Genomic DNA, 14,751 nt, shown 5'->3' with positions numbered 1-14,751 from the left:
CACTGCTGGCACGTCTCTGCGCACAGAAAATCTGAGTAGCGCACAAAAAAAAAATCTGACCTGAATTGAAATTGAAATGAAAACGTTAACAATTCTGTTCTGCAGTGTTAGTCAGTGACTGGCTGCTCCCGTATGGGATCAGAACGATGCCACCTTATCCCACAGTCCAGCCAATGATGTGATTCACATTCGTATATACGCAGCTAATCAACGTGGCTGACAGGCTCTGACAGCGTCCTTATGTGCGACACCGGTGTTTTAGCAAAGCGGCTGATGTGGAGTGAAGCCACGTTAATGACAACGTGCACAACCATTGGAGATGTGAGCAGGACAGACGGAACAACTGACGGACAAAGTGTGGACTTTATACCAGTTTTTAAATTGTGTTGATCGGCCACGTAAAACCAGAGTTATGATAAAATATCTGCAATGTTTGTTTTTCTTCCTGAATACTGTCGTTGTTTATACTTTATATAGAAACTGCGTTTTATAAGGAAAACACTCAAAAGCCTGTGAGCTAAAACAACACCAAAAAAACCAGCCTTTCCTATTGGTGGAAAAATGTACCTCGTGGACCAATCAAAAAATGATATGGCAACATGGCATTTAGATGTTTAGGGAGGGGGAAGTTTTAGGAGGGACGGCGTGTTTGAGATGTGACAGATTTGCCACGTTTAGCCTGTTTGGAGTCTAAAGTTAGTGTGTAGTTAGTGTGTAGTTGGTGTGTAGTTAGTGTGTAGTTGGTGTGTAGTTGGTGTGTAGTTAGTGTGTAGTCAGTGTGTAGTCGGTGTGTAGTTGGTGTGTAGTTGGTGTGTAGTTGGTGTGTAGTCGGGGTGTGTAGTTGGTGTGTAGTTGGTGTGTAGTTAGTGTGTAGTTAGTGTGTAGTCAGTGTGTAGTTAGTGTGTAGTTAGTGTGTAGTTGGTGTGTAGTTAGTGTGTAGTTGGTGTGTAGTTGGTGTGTAGTTAGTGTGTAGTCAGTGTGTAGTCGGTGTGTAGTTGGTGTGTAGTTGGTGTGTAGTTGGTGTGTAGTCGGGGTGTGTAGTTGGTGTGTAGTTGGTGTGTAGTTAGTGTGTAGTTAGTGTGTAGTCAGTGTGTAGTTAGTGTGTAGTTAGTGTGTAGTTGGTGTGTAGTTAGTGTGTAGTTGGTGTGTAGTTGGTGTGTAGTTAGTGTGTAGTCAGTGTGTAGTTAGTGTGTAGTTGGTGTGTAGTTAGTGTGTAGTCAGTGTGTAGTTAGTGTGTAGTTAGTGTGTAGTTGGTGTGTAGTTAGTGTGTAGTTAGTGTGTAGTTAGTGTGTAGTCAGTGTGTAGTTAGTGTGTAGTTAGTGTGTAGTTGGTGTGTAGTTAGTGTGTAGTTGGTGTGTAGTTAGTGTGTAGTCAGTGTGTAGTCAGTGTGTAGTTGGTGTGTAGTCGGTGTGTAGTTAGTGTGTAGTTAGTGTGTAGTTAGTGTGTAGTTGGTGTGTAGTTAGTGTGTAGTTAGTGTGTAGTTAGTGTGTAGTTGGTGTGTAGTTGGTGTGTAGTTAGTGTGTAGTCAGTGTGTAGTCGGTGTGTAGTTGGTGTGTAGTCGGGGTGTGTAGTTGGTGTGTAGTTAGTGTGTAGTTAGTGTGTAGTTAGTGTGTAGTTAGTGTGTAGTTGGTGTGTAGTTAGTGTGTAGTCAGTGTGTAGTCAGTGTGTAGTTGGTGTGTAGTCGGTGTGTAGTTAGTGTGTAGTTAGTGTGTAGTTAGTGTGTAGTTGGTGTGTAGTTAGTGTGTAGTTAGTGTGTAGTTAGTGTGTAGTTAGTGTGTAGTTAGTGTGTAGTTGTGTGTGTCAGAACAATGAGGCGCCTGCTGAGTGTTACAGGTGTTGCAGCAGTGACACATCTGCTGCTGTCAGGCCTGCAGGTATCAGGCTGTTGTTCTCCTTCATCTCATAGTGGACACAAATTATTTTTTGGAGCGGCACAAATAATTTGTGTGGCATCAGATTTGATGCAGAACAGCTGATTGTTCTGTAAATAGTTTGAAATGTTTGTTTAAAAAAACGCCTTGGCTGCATTTTTAGGTAAACAGCTGCAAAAAACTTTGTTGTTTGCATGACTCAGTTACTTTTTTGAAGAAGTAACTATATAATTAATTACCCAACATTGGTCATTATATATTATATTTTGCAGACAGAGTTACAGACTCTCTCCCAGACCACAGACTCAGACTCATAATACAAGCCAGAGCTTTTAAAAAATAAAAAAAAAAGTTGTGTTTTCAAAATTGGAGTTCAAGTTATTTTTACTTCCAATAGTGTGAACATACTACACAGGTGATGAACAAGATTGTTTTAAATTTTCATTGTAAGTGGGCTAAAGCAGTTACTTAAAAGTAGTCTAACATAAATGCTGTAATCTGATTATTTTAATAAACCATGTAACTTGGATGATTAGATGCTGGCGTGACCACAGTGCACACGTCTGCTGTTGCTCACAGTGGTCCAAGGGACGCTCAGGGAGACACATGAAACATTACAGGGAACATTGTCCAGCACATTACAGCAGGGTGCAAGATGCTAGCAGGCAGGGTGTACATGGAACGCCATAACCAAGTGGCCGGCATAGTGTACAGGAACATCTGTGCCGAGTATAACCTGGAAGTCCCGAGGTCAAAATGGGAGATGCCCCCAAGGGTGGTGGAGAATGACCGAGCTAAGATCTTGTGGGACTTCCAGATACAGACGGACAAAATGGTGGTGGCTAACCAACATAGTGGTAGACAAGCAGCCGCTGTGATAGGTGTAGCTATACCGAGTGGTAGCTATAGCAGGGAGGAGGGACATGAGAAGCTGGAGAAGATGTGGAGGATGAAGGCAACAGTGGTCCCCGTGCTAATCAGAGCACTTGACCATCAAGCTAGGTCAGTGGCTGCAGCAGGAACAACATCTGAGAACTCTGCGATGAAGAGCACAGTCCTAGGAAAAGACCCTGCAGGACTCTCCAGCTCCCAGGCCTCTGGTAGAGGACACTAGCTTGAAGTACAAAGATGCCCGCAATGCAAGTGGGAAACTTTTATACAGTGGGGCAAAAAAGTATTTAGTCAGCCACCGATTGTGCAAGTTCCCCCACCTAAAATGATGACAGAGGTCAGTAATTTGCACCAGAGGTACACTTCAACTGTGAGAGACAGAATGTGAAAAAAAAATCCATGAATCCACATGGTAGGATTTGTAAAGAATTTATTGGTAAATCAGGGTGGAAAATAAGTATTTGGTCACCTCAAACAAGGAAAATCTCTGGCTCTCACAGACCTGTAACGTCTTCTGTAAGAAGCTTTTCTGTCCCCCACTCGTTACCTGTATGAATGGCACCTGTTTGAACTCATCATCTGTATAAAAGACACCTGTCCACAGCCTCAAACAGTCAGACTCCAAACTCCGCCATGGCCAAGACCAAAGAGCTTTCGAAGGACACCAGGAAAAGTATTGTAGACCTGCACCAGACTGGGAAGAGTGAATCTACAATAGGCAAGCAGCTTGGTGTGAAAAAATCAACTGTGGGAGCAATCATCAGAAAATGGAAGACATACAAGACCACTGATAATCTCCCTCCATCTGGGGCTCCACGCAAGATCTCATCCCGTGGGGTCAAAATGATCATGAGAACGGTGAGCAAAGATCCCAGAACCACACGGGGGGACCTGGTGAATGACCTGCAGAGAGCTGGGACCAAAGTAACAAAGGTCACCATCAGTAACACACTACAACGGCAGGGAATCAAATCCCGCAGTGCCAGACGTGTTCCGCTGCTGAAGCCAGTGCATGTCCAGGCCCGTCTGAAGTTTGCCAGAGAGCACATGGATGATACAGCAGAGGATTGGGAGAATGTCATGTGGTCAGATGAAACCAAAGTAGAACTTTTTGGTATAAACTCAACTCGTCGTGTTTGGAGGAAGAAGAATACTGAGTTGCATCCCAAGAACACCATACCTACTGTGAAGCATGGGGGTGGAAACATCATGCTATGGGGCTGTTTTTCTGCCAAGGGGACAGGACGACTGATCCGTGTTAAGGACAGAATGAATGGGGCCATGTATCGTGAGATTTTGAGCCAAAACCTCCTTCCATCAGTGAGAACTTTGAAGATGAAACGAGGCTGGGTCTTCCAACATGACAATGATCCAAAACACACCGCCCGGGCAACAAAGGAGTGGCTCCGTAAGAAGCATTTGAAAGTCCTGGAGTGGCCTAGCCAGTCTCCAGACCTCAACCCCATAGAAAATCTGTGGCAGGAGTTGAAAGTCCGTGTTGCTCGGCGACAGCCCCAAAACATCACTGCTCTCGAGAAGATCTGCATGGAGGAATGGGCCAAAATACCAGCTACTGTGTGTGCAAACCTGGTAAAGACCTATAGTAAACGTTTGACCTCTGTTATTGCCAACAAAGGTTATGTTACAAAGTATTGAGTTGTATTTTTGTTATTGACCAAATACTTATTTTCCACCCTGATTTACGAATAAATTCTTTACAAATCCTACCATGTGGATTCATGGATTTTTTTTTCACATTCTGTCTCTCACAGTTGAAGTGTACCTCTGGTGCAAATTACTGACCTCTGTCATCATTTTAAGTGGGGGAACTTGCACAATCGGTGGCTGACTAAATACTTTTTTGCCCCACTGTATATACATGTTATTAGTTGTGTAGAACATGATGGCATCATCTGCATACGTTATTTATCAAACAAAACAAGCCCAGCAGCCTGCTTTGTTCTTTTAGACAGTGAGACATGAAATCACCTTGAGGAAGGCTTCTTTCTGCTCCAGGTGCTTACTGATCAGAGGCAGGAGGTGGTCGCTGTCGGATGAACTTCCCACTTTGTCGTGTGTGCCGCACCAGTCTTCATCGCGGCGGTACTCCTGCTCCAGGCTCTCCAACACACTGCACACCTGCACAGACGCACAAACAGTTACCTTCCTGTTGCTGATGTAAGAAAACAAAAACAGCGACGGTGGAGTTTGCTTGAAGTGCACCTGTTCAGATGTCTTGTAGAAGGCTACGGATGCATTGACCAGCTTCAGACGGTCCTCCATCTTCAGCATCAGTTGCTGCCAGTGCACGGCAACCTTCTCAGCACAGCTTCGAATTGCCTCTGGATCATAATGACTCGCCTGTAGCATCATCTGACAAAAGCAGCAAAAGAGGTCAGAGCTGTCAACTACTGACGACGGAGAAATGAAGGGAAACAGTTAGTTAGGCATTAAAGAAGATTCACCTCAGCTTTTTGTTGGACCTGCAGAGCACTCTGATGTGTCTTCTGAAGAGAGTTAGCGTGGAACAGAGACTGGAAGAGAGGAGATTTGGTTATTATCTCCACTTTCACTCAGTTCAATATACCATTCCTAACATGCCTTTGTGGAGGTCTACACAAACACAAGGCTTAAAGGTTAAAGGGCCTCTAAAACTTTTAAAATCTCTTCCAGGCAAAAAGAATCTTTAAAGTTCGACTCTGTGCCAGAAAAGATCATTTACAGCTTTGATTACAATTCTGATGATTAAGCTGTATTAAAATGATCCTAACATTTCATTCACTGTTTTATTTAAGTTAAATACAGCAGTAAGGAGGCAAAAGTTTATTTTATATTGTTGATCATATCGTTGTGCACGAGTGCGTGAGCCTGGGTACACAGCAGCACATCAGCAGGAATATGCAGGAGTCATATCATCAAGACACACACACACACACACACACACACACACACACACACACACACACACACACACACCTTCAGACTTCTGTGGTCAGCTATTTAAAGTAACACCACAGTGACAGCACTTAAAGGATTTACTGTGTGTGTGTAAGTGTGTGTGTGTGTGTGTAAGTGTGTGTGTGCGTGTGTGTGTGTGTGTGTGTGTGTGTAAGTGTGTGTGTGCGTGTGTGTGTGTGTGTGTGTGTGTGTAAGTGTGTGTGTGCGTGTGTGTGTGTGTGTGTGTGTGTAAGTGTGTGTGAAGCAGCTGTAACTGTTCAAACTCAGAATGTAAACGACTGAGGTAAGCCTGGTTCACACACACACATCACAAAGAGCACCTCTGTGTCACTGCGTGCACATCTGCTACGATTCAAACCAGCACACACTGAAAAATTATTACTCCTGTACAGTAATTAATTAGGCCGTGTGTGTGTGTGTGTGTGTGTGTGTGTGTGTGTGTGTGTGTACCTCTATAGCCATCTGGAACTGCTCATGCTCCCTCTGAAGCTGCTCGGCCTCAGACAGCGAGCTGGCGTTGACCATGCTGGCGTTCAGCATGGACTCTCCGTTACGTATCCAACCCAACACCTAGACAACGAGTCAGACACCATGACAACATACGACTTATATAAACATGCAGGTGTATACACGCTGTGGCGGGAAAGCCTCCCTCACTAAAACCATATCTGTACTAATAACATGTAATACGTGTGCGTGTGTCTGCAGACGTTGTGGAGCTACACGAGTGAAGCTCGGGAAACTCCAGCTTCAGTCCTGCACGACTAACACGCGCAAACATCTGGGAGCGTTTATCATGAGTAATGTTTTTATTGACACACTTACTGAAACATCTTTAATAATGTGTAATCAGAATATCAGTAGGACTACACCTCGGACCTTTTGTGTGACATGCGTCATTCTTAACAAAAGGAAACTTACAGCAGTGAAAGGTCAAAGGTTATTTTGTGCAAGTACAAATAAATAGACTGTTTTTGGCTTTGACTGATGTCTTAATGGACACACTTGCACTACACGCATTATGTTAGTCAGAGCTTCAACTACACGACACACACAGCTTCTGAGAGTTTACAACAACTAGTGTTGATGCACCTGTGACATGCATGTGCTCCTCGGGTTACATTTCTTTGTAACACGGTGAAATCAACGCGTTCACATCCCAAAACCTAACACATGACATCATGTGACTGTGGCAGGTAGGAGGCACGGCCCGACCCCGATTCACCGCTCAGTGACATCTTCCCTCGCCGGCTGCAGCTCTCCGCTCACAGCTCGACATCCACATCAACAACAATCATTTACGTGCAGGGGGGAGTGATTTCGCTCAGGCGCGCCAACCTCCAACCCCATTCTGTTGGTTCAATCCAATCACAGGGACGCGCAAGGTTGCCTCAAAACATGACAACCTGTGAGTGTTATGTGTGTTTGGAGTGAGAGTGGTCCTGTGGAAGATGACGTTAGCCATGGCAGACGAGGTGCCTCATCTATTCAAGGTTGTGAACTTTACTGACGAGTGATCTCAGACAGGATAGCAGTGAGGGTGTGTGCCTGCGTGTTATTAGCACGTTGGCATGAGCTTAATAAATGATTCAGCTGTATCCATTTGCAGCAGTAGCAGTGTGTTTCCTGTCTACACACACAGCCTGGCTGTTGTTCCTGTCACTTCTCCAACATCGAGCAGCCTGTTCAAAACGAGAACAGTTGATAACAACGTTGCTCTAGTTGGACTAGGATCCAGCTTTCTCTGAGTCTCGATGTTTTCTAGATCTGGGACAACAAACTGAAGCTGCATAGCAAAGTAGGTTAAAGATGGAGTCGTCCCTGTGAGTGCCATGCCTTCACCTGTTTAACTTCTCCCTGCAGGTGGCGCAGCTGAAGAGTCTGCTCCAGCCGCGTGTGCGTGTGCTGCACGTTGACCTCCACCTCCTGCTGCTTCTCATGCAGGAACTCCAGCAGCTCCTGAACCTGAGAGGCCAAGTCCAAGTCCTTCTCTCCCGTCAGCTCGATTCCTGTGACAAACACACACGTTCTGCTTCTGTCATGTCAACAAATTAGTGTAAAGGAAGTTTTGGAGAACCTCAGAAACCAGAGAAATGCTGCTATCTAAGAAAGGATAAACAAGCCAAGCCCTGTTTTCAGGATCAGAGAGACTGTATTTATCCCCAGAGGGCAATTCATTTGTAATTTGTATGCATTTGGTAAAAATAAGAAATAATGGTAAATGGCCTGTGTTTGTATAGTGCTTTACTAGTCCCTAAAGCACTTTACACATCCACACATTCACACACTGGTGATGGCAGCTACATTGTAGCCACAGCCACCCTGGGGCGCACTGACAGAGGCGAGGCTGCCGGACACTGGCGCCACCGGGCCCTCTGACCACCACCAGTAGGCAACGGGTGAAGTATCGTGCCCAAGGACACAACGACCGAGACTGTCGGAGCCGGGGCTCGAACAGGCAACCTTCCGATTACAGGACGAACTGCCAACTCTTGAGCCACGATCGCCCACGTGACAAAGTATGAATTGCTGAATAGCTGCAAACAGAAAAGATTCACCATGTTGCATCTTAAGGATGCTATATTCCCATTTAACTTTTTACTTTCACTGAAAGTGATTTTGGGCTTCAAACAGAGCGTTCAGTTTGTGTGGCGATTCAGAGAGACTGATCCCACCTGGGACCAGAGTAGCACTCTGTTAGTGTCAAGGTCAAGTTTAGTTATGCTGCACAAAGTGCTTTCCCAAAGTCAAATGCACAACAATGATGGAATCCAAATATAACAGAGAAAGATTAATACGACTAAAACAACAAGGACTAAGGCTGTGAGCACAAAAGTGTGTGGCTCAGTGTGCGCTAAAGGCAGTGGATAAAAAAGTCTGGACCTGCCACAGAAAGGCTCTGTCAGATTCAAGTTCAGACCTCATGGTTCACTCCTGCGCGCTCATAGAGGAATCATGTGTGCGTCCCTTACCTGAAGCCTGGACCTCCATGATGTACTGGTGCAGATCTTGACCCTGCTGCATCACCTCATAGGTCATGTTGTTCATGGCTGCTTTCCTCTCTGCGTGCCGCTTCAGCCGCTGTTCTGCCAGACCGATATCCTCTGAGCCGGCGGACGAGGCACCGCCTCCCCCGCTGCTGCTGCCGCTGCTAGCGCCCGAGCGGCTGGTGTCATTCAGCTGACGAGACAGATCCTCGTTCCAAGCGTCTAGTTCTGCCGTGACCTGCCAGAACGGGAAAAGCGAGCAATCATAAAGATTCAAGTGAACAACAGAACACAGCGAGAGCCAGACCTGGTCCAGCAGCTGATCTGAGCACTTGGTCCTGACAGACTTGCTGACAAAACCTCAAAATTAGCAAAATATGTTTTTCTATTCTGCTCGGTGAAAGAAAGCGCATTGATTGGCGTTAACACATCACGTCTAGTTAACTGTACGCACTGAGCCAACATTCCTCTTGCCTGACCTCTATCGTGTACTGCTCAAAGATGCGAAGCTGCAGAAAGATGTCCAGCTTGATTTTGCGTTCATGGAACAGCTCCTCCATCTGGCCCTGGGCTTCATCCAGCTGCTGCAGCACACCCTGTATGTGCGCAATGGAACTGCAGTGTGGCGTCTTATTGGTGGACATGGCTGCATCCCTGCAAAAACACAGGATACAGGAGGAGACGATTCAAAATGGTCCAACTCGTCTCCAAACTCGAGGATGCGTGTGCTCCTGAGAACACCAGTACAGAGGTCATATTTCTCTGTGTTTAGAGTAGCATGAATGCTGCCTGCTCCACTCTGTGTGTAGATGAAGAGCACACACACACACACACACACACACACACACACACACACACACACACACACACACACACACACGGCCATGTCTGTTATCTTTGTGAGCGCATTCCCAGGCTTCTGCAGCTCTTTGCAGACCCTACAGAGTAACCGAAGCACCGCCACTATGAGTTTATAACCTTGTGGTGGTGTCGTGTTATTTCATATCCAGTGCCAGAACAGAAAAAAATACAAGTAAAAATAAAATAGGCTGAGTATTAATTAAAATATTATTGATCATTTGGAGAATAAAGCTGTAAAGACACTGTTGCTTCAAGACAAGCGGCTGCTGTTCCCTCTGAGTTACTGAAATCATGCTTCACAGTTGGTTTGAGTAAGGAAGTGTGGCGGAGGTGTGGTCCCGGGCGCGGCTGCAGGGGAGGAGTGGTGCAGTGGGCTCAACGGGGCAGTGCTGGAGATGCCAGTGAGAACAGCTGATGGCGATTTGGACTGATAATGGTTTCCTTCCCTTTTTATAGTGAGACGGAGAGGAGCGGAGGGAAATCAGCTGGGACCGACAGCTGTCAGACTGTGTTCATATCATAACCTGGGAAAACTATGAATAAATGTGGAAGCTGGTGATAAAGACCTGTGTGTGTGTGTACCTGTGTGTAGTGCATTTCACAAGTGGTGCTGAAACCCAGGATCCGGCCGGCGTGGGGATGTCCGACCCACAGGCTGCGCCGACCCACAGGCTGCGCCGCCCGCCCAGCCTTTGCAGTTTCTGGTGAAGATGTGCCAAGACCAAGCGGCGGCCCAGCGGGCTCACCTGGCTGCGCTGCAGGAGTAGGCGGACCGGCAGACTCTGGTTCTGGAGCAGCTGGTCGGAGCCGCTGCCCCGCCGAAGCCTCCGCCGCTGTCGGTGGCGATGCCCCGGATGGGGGACGACCCCCAGGTTTTCCTGGAGACTTTTCGTGCCACGGCGGAGGCCTGCCAGTGGCCGCAGGGGGAGTGGGCTCCGCGTTTGCTTCCTCTGCTGTCGGGGGAGGCTCAGACGGCGGCCCTGAGTCTGCCGCCGACCTCGAGGAGCAGCTTCCAGGACGTGAGCCGGGCGGTGGTGGACAGGTTGGGGCTCACCGCTGAGGATCATCGCCGGCGGTTCCGGGCCTGTCGGCTAGCCGCGGCGGATTGGCCGTTTGCTTGGGCCCGGCAGCTGCATGACGCGGCGGTGCGCTGGCTGCAGCCGGGATCGTCAGAGGGCGAGACGCTGCTGGTGGACAAGGTGGTGCTGGAGCAGTTCGTGGAGGGGCTGCCTGCGGAGATGGCGAGATGGGTCAGGTGCCACCGTCCCGCGAGTCTGGAGGTGGCGGTAATGTTGGCGGAGGACCACCTTGCCGCTAAAGCAGGGGAGCCCGGGGACAGCGGCCGGAGGCCGAGCAAACAAGCCCCAGTGCCGGCACCGAGGCGCCGGGTACCTGCGCCAGGGCAGGCAGAGCGGGCGCCGGCGCTGAGCCCCACTAATCCTTTTGCTGCGTTTGTGCCTTCCCGGGGATCAGACATGAGCAGTGCCGCCCCTGAGCCACGGAGAGCAGCACAGACACCGGGGCAGGAGTGCTGGAAGTGCGGGCAACTGGGACACCTGAGGAGGGACTGTCCTCTGATGGAAGTGGGGCAGGTGTTCCGCGTTGCCGGTGCCACAGCACCCTCTCCCGGTCCAGGAGGGACATACAGCATTCCGGTAAGGACTCGAGGGGGTATACACCATGCTTTGGTGGACACGGGCTGCACGCAGACCCTCGTGCACCAAGGCTTGGTTCGCCCCGGGGCATTGCTGGAGGCAGAATGGGTGGAGGTGAAGTGTGTTCATGGTGATGTTCACAGGTATCCCATAGTGCCGCTGTTATTAAAGTATAAGGGCAAAACGCATAGAGTAACGGCTGCGGTTAGCCCGCGCCTGTCCCATCCCCTAATTCTGGGCACGAATTGGCCGGGGTTTCTTCATCTGTTGGGACAGTATGCGGGGATGCAATCACAACCGTTAGTAGCATGTAGTGTCTGCGCGGCGCTCAGCGGTGACGCGGGGTCATCCGACACTGACTCCGGGGAGGGGGAGACTCCGGAGGTTTCCCCCACGGGTGATTTCCCACTGGAGCAGTCTCGTGATGGCACCCTACGCTCAGCCTTTGACCAGGTGATTGAGATTGATGGTCACGTGGTGCGCCCTGAAGCCGTGCGGACCTACCCGCGCTTCATTTTATCAAAAGATAGGCTATATCGAGTGAGTCGTGACACTCGCACGGAGGAGACTCACACCCAGTTGTTGGTGCCGCAGGGCCGCCGGGAAACGATTTTCCAGGTGGCTCATTATGACCCCATGGCAGGGCATATGGGATACGAAAAAACTCTGGAGCGAATAACGGCCCGATTTTATTGGCCGGGCATCCGAGCGGATGTGCGCCGTTGGTGCGCGTCCTGCCCGGACTGCCAACTTGTTAATCAACCGGCCATACTAAGAGCACCTTTGCGCCCGCTCCCACTCATAGAGGTCCCGTTTGGGCGCATTGGCATGGACCTCATCGGGCCGTTTCATCGGAGTGCACGCGGCTACCGCTTTGTATTAGTCCTGGTGGATTATGCAACGCGGTACCCGGAAGCAGTTCCGCTGCGCACCATCTCGGCTAAGAGTGTGGCCCAGGCACTGTTTCAGGTCATCTCCCGAGTCGGAATCCCGAAAGAGATACTGACTGACCAGGGCACGTCGTTCATGTCTCGCACACTGCAGGAACTGTACGAATTACTGGGCATTAAATCTATTCGGACCAGCGTCTACCACCCTCAGACGGATGGGCTGGTGGAGCGGCTGAATAAGACTTTAAAGTCCATGATTCGTAAGTTCATTAACGAGGATGAACGCAATTGGGATCGCTGGCTAGACCCTCTGTTATTCGCAGTGCGGGAGGTGCCCCAGGCCTCCACGGGATTTTCTTCCTTTGAACTGCTGTTCGGCAGGAAGCCGCGTGGGGTGCTCGACCTGATTAAAGACAGCTGGGAGGACGGTCCGAGCCCCGCCAAGAATGAGATTCAGTACGTGTTGGACCTGAGAGGGAAACGCCACACTTTGGGGAGGTTGTCACGGGAGAATTTGCTCCAGGCTCAGCAGCGTCAGCAACGCCTGTATGACAGAGGGGCTAGACTCAGGCAATTTTCACCGGGAGACAAAGTGCTTGTATTACTCCCTTCTTCCAGCTCGAAGTTGCTCGCCAAGTGGCAAGGTCCCTTTGTGGTCACACGGCGAGTCGGGGACGTTGACTATGAGGTCACTCGGTCGGACAGGGGAGGAGCCACGCAGATTTATCACCTCAATCTCCTTAAAGAGTGGAGAGAGGTTGAAACCGCTTCTCTGGTGAGCCTGGTTAAGGAGAGAGAGGAGTTGGGGCCGGAGGTGCCAAATTCCATCATTCCTGCCTCCCTCCCTTGTGATGACCATCTCACACAGGCCCAGAGAGCGGACGTTGTCGCGTTACAACAGCGGTTTGCAGATGTGTTCCCCCCCCCTGCCCGGCCGAACGTCTCTCATTGAGCATAATTTTGTAACGCAGCCTGGCGTGACGGTGCGTTCACGGCCCTACAGGCTTCCTGAGCATAAACGGCAAATCGTTCAGAGGGAATTGGCTGAAATGCTGAAAATGGGAGTGATAGAAGAGTCGCACAGCGCCTGGTGTAGCCCCATCGTTCTTGTGGTAAAGAAGGATGGGTCTATACGGTTCTGTGTCGACTATCGCAAGGTGAATGAAGTGTCACGTTTTGATGCTTATCCCATGCCCCGGGTCGACGAGCTCCTGGATCGGCTGGGCACGGCCCGTTTTTTCACGACACTGGATTTAACCAAGGGCTACTGGCAGATTCCCTTGTCTGCCGAGTCCAAGGAGAAAACGGCCTTCTCCACTCCGTACGGGTTGTACCAATTCGTTACGCTTCCGTTCGGCTTGTTCGGAGCCCCTGCCACCTTTCAGTGCCTCATGGACCGGGTGCTGCGTCCGCACATTGCATATGCTGCTGCCTACCTGGATGACGTGATCATCCACAGCGACACCTGGGCGGAGCATGTGCCGCGGTCCTGGAGTCCCTGAGGAGGGCGGGGCTCATGGCCAACCCGAAGAAGTGTGCGGTTGGACGGAGGGAGGTACAGTATCTGGGGTACCACTTGGGGGGCCGGCAGGTGCGTCCACAGGTGGAGAAGACGGCGGCTATCGCATCCTGCCCGCGCCCCAAGGGGGGGGGGGGGGGGGGGGTGTAGGGTCGGCCGGACGGCCGGAGGAGCGGAGGGAGAGAGAAATCAGCTGGGACCGACAGCTGTCAGACTGTGTTCATATCATAACCTGGGAAAACTATGAATAAATGTGGAAGCTGGTGATAAAGACCTGTGTGTGTGTGTACCTGTGTATAGTGCATTTCACAGGAAGGAAATGATGTTTCATTAGCACATAAACACAGAGTGCTGATCAGTATGAAGACGGGACATGAACGGCTGGTACTGGACAGATGCAAAGGCACAGCAGTTCCACCCTCCTGCAGTAAAGAGGCATTTTATAAATCAACTGTAAACTCTGGACTTTCCCCCAAAGATCATTTCAGCTTTTTTCTCAAAATGATCGTTTTTTCTTTTACTGGTTTCTTCCAACCAGTTCACTTTTACAGCTTTCCAGCTGGATGCTCCAGTTAGTCCAACACTTGTCTGTTGTCCTGTCCCGGTGTCCGACAGGATGGATGGAGATCAGCTGTGCGGGTCCTGACACCACCCCTGAACTCACTGCTCCACCCCTCCTGTTTCTGCTGCTATCACTGTTTCTGTTATTGTGCTTTGATTGAACATTTTGTGTAGTATTTATGTGTCTGTGTGTTTTTATGACATTTGCAGTATTGATGCTACAATCTGAGATGCTCTATTAACTTTAGAAATCCTCATTTCACTACTTCAGTTGTTAGTTGGTGTCAGCTTCTCTCTTTCGCTCTAATACTGCCACAATAAGAAGAGTATGACTGTTACCTCAGCTGCTGCATTAGTTCCTCTCCCTCTTTAATCACATTGAGCGTTGCCTCCAGTGTGGCTGTTTGCTGCTGCTGGAACTGCTGGATCAGAGTCTGAACTGAGTCCACAGAATCGCAGCACACATCGTCCAGCAGCTGCTTCTGCAGCTCCTCCATCCACGACCATAGCTGGATGCAGACACGCAGACAGAAATGATCGTCAATGCAAAGAGAGTGA

General features: G+C 49.3%; 1 protein-coding gene across 2 annotated transcripts in view; it reads right to left on the bottom strand.

Annotated features, from left to right (window-relative positions):
- The window catches only part of kalrna (kalirin RhoGEF kinase a), a 146,774-nt gene that overhangs the window by 65,425 nt on the left and 66,598 nt on the right, over nucleotides 1-14,751 (bottom strand). For both annotated transcript variants that reach the window (XM_085434963.1, XM_085434964.1), the window contains exons 16-23: nucleotides 14,533-14,702; nucleotides 9,187-9,361; nucleotides 8,693-8,945; nucleotides 7,563-7,729; nucleotides 6,171-6,290; nucleotides 5,228-5,296; nucleotides 4,986-5,135; nucleotides 4,752-4,901 (exon numbers count right to left, since the gene is read on the bottom strand). In XM_085434963.1, coding sequence (XP_085291089.1) covers nucleotides 4,752-4,901; nucleotides 4,986-5,135; nucleotides 5,228-5,296; nucleotides 6,171-6,290; nucleotides 7,563-7,729; nucleotides 8,693-8,945; nucleotides 9,187-9,361; nucleotides 14,533-14,702 — 1,254 coding nt within the window. The remainder of the gene's footprint in view (nucleotides 1-4,751; nucleotides 4,902-4,985; nucleotides 5,136-5,227; nucleotides 5,297-6,170; nucleotides 6,291-7,562; nucleotides 7,730-8,692; nucleotides 8,946-9,186; nucleotides 9,362-14,532; nucleotides 14,703-14,751) is intronic.

This window comes from Copadichromis virginalis, linkage group LG16 (genome assembly GCF_057382275.1).
Source record: "Copadichromis virginalis isolate Kocher_CV1m ecotype Utaka linkage group LG16, C_Virginalis_male_GT1.1, whole genome shotgun sequence".
NCBI lineage: Eukaryota > Metazoa > Chordata > Actinopteri > Cichliformes > Cichlidae > Copadichromis > Copadichromis virginalis.
This window is presented reverse-complemented; position numbering and strand designations above follow the sequence as displayed.